The 6,679-nt window shown below is 31.9% G+C and overlaps 1 protein-coding gene across 1 annotated transcript; it reads left to right on the top strand.

Annotated features, from left to right (window-relative positions):
- The first annotated feature begins 1,046 nt into the window (after nucleotides 1-1,046).
- Nucleotides 1,047-1,406, top strand: LOC107777076 (uncharacterized). Its single transcript, XM_016597053.1, has one exon. It carries the CDS (start codon nucleotides 1,047-1,049, stop codon nucleotides 1,404-1,406), a length of 360 nt encoding a protein of 119 aa, XP_016452539.1.
- The last annotated feature ends 5,273 nt before the right edge of the window (nucleotides 1,407-6,679 follow it).

Raw genomic sequence — 6,679 nt, 5'->3', positions numbered from 1 at the left:
TCCAAAATCCACGTGCAGTGTCTTCATCAATGATGTTATTTACCACATCATCTGATAAGTGCAACCTGATTGCACTAACAGCTCTTTCATCCAAGTCAGCACAATCCTCAGCTTTCATGGTATCAGGCTTTTTGGAATCAACATCTAGAACCTTGTGTAATCCTTGTTGGATGAGCAGATCTCTCATCCTTCTTTGCCATGTTGAGAAACTGTTATCTCCGTTGAATTTTGCTACCTCGTACTTTACTCCAGACATTTTTATTTTTCACCACGTATAGTACTACCGACAGTGAATAGTATTTCAGTAAACGAGCAGAACCTGTGCTCTGATACCAGTTGTTGGAAATAAACCCTCTACCAAAATAATATTCACGGTAATAAAAGCGGAATAATAATGTAGCACCGAGATACGGTAATTAACAAGAATAAAAGAGTAACAATGACACCAAGATTTTTACGTGGAAAACCCTTCTGAATAAGGGAAAACCCACGACCCCGAGAGGAGCAACTGATATCACTATAGTAAGGAATTTACACTTTGTAGGCCCGAGTAAAAATACTACAAAGACCACTACAATACTCAAAAGAAATAACTCTCTTTTGATATTTCACCTCACTACAATATCGCTCACACTCTCTATTTTCTTCACAGACTATTTTCTTATACCCTGTCTATGAAACCTCACTCTTTCTTTCTAGCTCTCAGATATATTTTCCTCTGAGATTGTATTTTATAGGCAAAATATGCCTACCAACCTTGACCTTTCAACTACTGCAGTCATTTTTGACAGAAAAATGAAAAACGTGGACTGTCTGCTTCTGCCAACTTTGAAAATAAAGAAGAAAGGAAGAAAACAACTTCTTAAAATGTGGGCTAGACCCCACAAAACAAGGAGAAATTATGAGTGATATGGGTACATTCATATTACATAAAAGATCAAGCTGTATGAGATACAGATCAAAAGAGTGCTTCCTGATCGTGCAGAAGATATTCAAGGCTAAGCATTACTTCGAGGCAGCTGGTTACACAAAGGGATGTTCACCAGATGGAGAGCTTCTCAATTAGGCAAATCTGCAAAGCTATGCAAGGTAACTTCGAGAAGGTGACATGGAGGAAGCTAGTATGCAACAATCAGGGAATGCCTAAATGGATTTTCATCTTGCGACTAGCATTGCATAACAGGCTATCCACAAAAGAAAGGTTAGCCAAATGGGGCATCATTCCAGATCAGATATGTTTCCTATGTGAGAAGGAGAATGAAACATTGCAGCATCTTTTCTTTGAATGTGAAGTATTTGGAAGTATATGGCAACAATTGTTTTACTGGCAAGGAATACAGAGACTGAAGAAACCTTGGCATGAAGAGCTACAATGGATAGAACAATTTGGTAAAGGCAAGAGTTGAGGGGCTGCGTATGCAGAATGACTCTAGTAGCGGCTGTCTACCACGTTTGGCAAAAAAGGAACTATATCATTTTTCAGAAGAAGAAGAGGTCAACCAAAGCCATCCTACGACTGATCATCCAGCAAATTTATGTGAGGGCTAGTTTGTTCCCTAGGCTAGTGAGAACAATGGAATAGTTGAATTGGTATCCAGAACTTGTCTAGGTAGAACGAGAAGAATGAGGTAGAAAGGTAGTGAAAATTAGGTAACTCCAAGCTGGGGCATCATGTCCAGTTGGAGTTATGCTAAGTGAACAAACTGTGATGTGTTGATTTGTACATAATTATACTTCATAAATAAAATTATTTATTTTACCAAAAAAAATAACCAGCTTTTAATTTCATAGTGTTCTATTTTAAATTTCTTATTAATTAACCAGTTCATCTTAATCCTTAATTAGGCAAAATGCTTCTTCCAACTAAACTTAGAACAAAATTTCTCTTCAGAAAAGCTACAAGCTTAATTATCCAAAGTCTATGACCTTACAAGTTACAAGTACCGTATGTATTAGTTACCAAAAAATATTTGGTTAGCTAACTTACCATATTTCTTTATAAGATAGGAAATTTTTGCATATTCCCTACTAATTATCTCAAATTCCAAAACTTTTGTAACAAAAATATAGTCCAATATCAACTGATAATTTTGTTACCTTATACATTAATTTTTTCCAACCATGACTATATTCTTCTTTTGGCACTATAAAAGATCAATTGATTGAGCACAAAGCAGTTCATAACAACTTTCAACGATCATACAGAAAGTGATAATCAATTCCAATAAATAATGAAGAATTTCACTATTTTGTCCCTACTTTCTTTTGTTCTTCTCTTGAGCTTATCAGCTTCTTCTCTTGGTATGAATTTTTTTACTTCTTGATATTCATAGATTTATATTTGATTATTTAATGATTTCGGTTGAAGTGTGTGATCATCTCATTTAAATGCTTAAGCTGTTAGAGAGGGCATACTTCTATTTATTTAATTAGAACTTCAACACACCCCTCCGGGCTTGATTCTTTTAGTTGAGCCAAGCACGCAGAAATTATTTTTGATATTGAGCGGCAGTGAGACTCGAACTCAGGATCTGCTCTAATATCATGTTGAAGTGTGTGACCATCTAATCTAAAAGCTTAATATGTTAGAGAGTGCAAACTTCTAGTTCTATTTACTTAATTATGTCTTCAACAAATTCTCTCGTCGTGATATATACTGGCTAATTTATTCCATATTAATTAATTTGTTCTTATAATTGTAGGGCAACAACCAAAATTATGTCCGACGAGCTTCAAAGTGAACGATCAGTGTGCCAATATCAATTGCTTTTTAGAAGCCTTAAAAATTTATCCAGCCAGTGAGATGCCCCAAAAATGCAGTTGTAGTTCACAAGGGAGTGGCAGCCTATGCTCCTGCTCCATAGTTTGCCAACCTCCAAAATAAATATAATTATGTTAGCAACTTTATGAGCATAATGCTCAATTAATGAAAATAATTTGCATGAACTCTGTGATTCGTGTGAACAGAAACTTTGAGTTTTCAAAATTCGCCAAATTAATAAAATTAAAGAGTAAGGTTTGGAATTTAGATACTTTTTTCAGACCTATTGTCAATTTTTTTTCTTCTTGGATCGAATTAAAATAAAATAAATTTATTCAGCAACTGGAATTTTACTCTCCTGTGCATGTTAATTAAAGAAAGGATTGACCAAAAAAAAAAATTAAAGAAAGGAGGCCATTTAAAAAGAGATGTTCATGGAAAAAGGGACCAACTAATCCATAGCAGTAATATCTATTTTTTTAAGTTATTCATTAATTCACCTTGTTCTAGCATCGGTAAAGTTCATCTTGTTGCAATAGAAATGAACAAAAATAAATAAGTTTATGAATATTCTCTTAACTAATTACTTTTATCCCTTTTTTTAATTTATCATGCCCATAGTCTAAAGATTAATTTGTCATGGCAAGTCCAAATGGTGTTTTAAAAGGTGGGGGCGTGAGCTGAGGCGTTTTACTTGATATAGGATGAGGCGTAAGTCCCATGGATCTTTAACTTTTTATATTTCTAAAATAAAATAATAGTATTATCTATATCTATCTATCTATACTATATTAAAAGCACGAAGCCCCTTAGCGAATGCCGTTCGCCTTTTTTATCCTTTAAAAATAGATTTTACAATGGACAAAATTGTAATTTTTATTATTTTTCTAATATTTAGAACTTCTAAATCAAATAAAATTTTAGTTATTAAACTTTTCCTTATTTGGACTAGGGAAGAAGTCCTAATATTTAGAATTTTAAATGAGTAATATTATCTTTCCATGTTTAGTATTTGTGGAAGTTGTAAAAATATGTAGGACGACAAAATATAATACCGAGCAAACTTGTATGGTGTACAAAAGGTGCAAATTTTAAACGTAGAGTAATGGCAAAAACTTTAAAAAGTTATCCTTTTTTCCAAATTAACTAAAGTTTGTTTATCTAATCATTACTTTGAACCATGTGAGAATTTTAAATAGGAAGTAAAAATTAATTATTATTTTAAATATATAATATTATTTATTTATTTATTTGGAAAAAATTAGAACAAACTGTAATGTGCTAATTTTATAAAAATAATGTTTAATATACTTAAGAAAGTTATCCCCTTTTCAAAATTACTTAAAGTTTTATCTATTAAATTATTCCTTATTTGAACTATGTAAAAGATCTTAATATAGGATATCATACTTATAGTTATAGCAAGATACATATGTGCGCAAATAATACTTAGGATATGGTATTTCAAGATCAAGAATTATATATGCTTTAAGCAGTTTAAATCCTTTGGAGATTGTCATATAAGTATAGTCAAATAAACCATTTAAAGAGACTTTAGATGCATATCAACTTTTCATATCATGCTAGACATATAAAATAAATAAAAGTGATTGCACACACCATTGACTTTATACTTTCAAGTGTTTGAACTGCAGGTCCAAAACAACATGTCTTTCATATGAAACCAATTCTACTTGAATTGTTTCTCTAGACTTAAGATTGTGACGATCCGGCCAGTCGTCTCATAAGATCTTCATATATATTTAGCGCTATTATAGATGTCGTTGACAAATATTTTATATCGGTTCCAACCTCCTTATTTTTCATAAAGACATAACATAGAGATTTCTTCATTCATATATTCGGGTACCTGAATCTCTCCTAAGATTTTATGAAGTGTTATGTCATGTGATCTTCTAGATCACTTGCCTCCTTTATTATGATCATTTGCTCATCTTCTTTATCAAGAAGTTTATTTGAAACCGATTTGTCTATATGTTTTAAACGTACTATAGACTTTGTCCTTCTAGGACTTAATAGGAGCATTTGCAATGAGAATATAGTTACTTTCTTTGGTCAACAAATGCGTCTGGCATGATTTGCAATATATTGCAAATGAATTATCTTTTTATGAACTTCAAGTTCATATTATTTTATTCGAGGGATCTAGATGTACACATGATAATTCATTCCACGTAATCTTTTCTCAACTATTTATCATATCTCCCCCTCATGTTAGAAAAACTAACTTGCTTCCTCAACTTTGAAAATCTACATTTGTTCGTTATGGTGTTAATCGAAATATACACCATACATTATGAATAATAAGATGGAATTATTTGGTTCCTGACCCTGAACTACTTGTGAGGGGAGAAAATAATATACTTTTATATATAACGTATATCAAACTGATATATATAACTTTGTTCCCATAAGCAATAGTTTAACTATTAAGTGGAGGCACTAAATAAATCATCTTGCTAAACCAATTGTGATGTAAACCAACTTATCAAGATGAACTATCTTGAATAAAAAAAAATCTTGAAATTATGCTCTAAATCAAATTATTGAGCAAGTTACCTCGCAAACACCATGTTGCGGGTTAATAATAATCGCACATGTAACCATCGCATAGATGCATCTTATGTGGTATACATGGCAGGTGAATGGGCCCATATTCACCTTCGATATTTCCAGCATTCGTGGGATTTAATCCCATTTTTAGTTGGTATATTAATTAATGAGAAAATGCAACATAAGAGAATTCATAAAGAACTTTCTAACTCTTTAATATTTACCCATGTGAATTTTCTTTTATTTTTGCACATCATGCTTAAAATTGATATGGCTAAACTGATTATGCCAACTGGATAAATTATCAATATTGATAAAGTTCAAATTCACACAATGACGTGTGCAATTATCAATAAATTCCAAATTTATTATGATATGAGTTTTTATATCAATAACCTTCTACTTTATTGTGGTATTCTTTTGTTTGTGTAGTACAAACTGGAGAATAAAGCGGGTAGTTTTTCACATACATATTACCCTGCTACAAGTTGTAGTAATAGTAGATATTAAATCTTTCCATTATTTATAGTCTCAGTACGACCAACCGCTTTCGTGAATACTTTAGAAACTCAATTAAGTTTCTTTGAGACTTACTACAACACAATGCCTTATTGATAATCAATTTTATTCCTCAAAAATAGTAATAATTGGTTCTTCCAGAGCTCTTAATTAATGTACTACCACATATTCATCAACATCCATATGGTGAATATCTCTTTTAAAGAGAAAGTTATGCCATTATGGTTACGGTAAAAATTATATGCAAGATATGTTTCTTGCATTAATGTTATTCTTTAATAATCACATTACCAAAATATTTTGGCGTGTATTAGGTACGTGACTAATGATCATTCATGCCATAATAATGACATTATTTTCTTATATCATCTCAAACCTCTTTCTAGAGGTGAATGTGGTATAACTACCACTAGCACGTTCATTTTCTTCCAAGAATGAATATGTACTCATAAATCACATGTTGTCACATTCACATCATGAATGAACCATAATCATCTATATGTGATTTACAAAATCTCATGTCAAACCGATGACAAACATTACTTTCGCAAAGTGAAGGATTATTTTGAGAATCCTTATTGTTATCATGGCGACGATTATAATTTCGTCTATTGCCACGTCCACATTCATTCATAGTAATAATTTTGTCTTCTTTCAGACTTATCACACACTGCTATCATATTCTCCTAAGGGAATGAGAATGAAGCAAATTCAATAGAACGAGTTTTCAATTCTTTGCCCACATACATGAATTTGATCACGGCAAGGCATAGAAATTTTACCACTTTGGATGGTTATAATTTCTTACAAACTCCATTAGAGTTA

The sequence above is a fragment of the Nicotiana tabacum genome, chromosome 6 (genome assembly GCF_000715075.1).
Source record: "Nicotiana tabacum cultivar K326 chromosome 6, ASM71507v2, whole genome shotgun sequence".
NCBI lineage: Eukaryota > Viridiplantae > Streptophyta > Magnoliopsida > Solanales > Solanaceae > Nicotiana > Nicotiana tabacum.
The sequence above is the reverse complement of the archived record's forward strand: the minus strand, read 5'-3'. Positions and strand labels throughout refer to the sequence as shown.

Coding starts and splice junctions, on each gene's coding strand:
- LOC107777076 (XM_016597053.1), top strand. CDS start 1,047: ATGGAGAGCTTCTCAATTAGGCAAATCTGCAAAGCTATGCAAGGTAAC.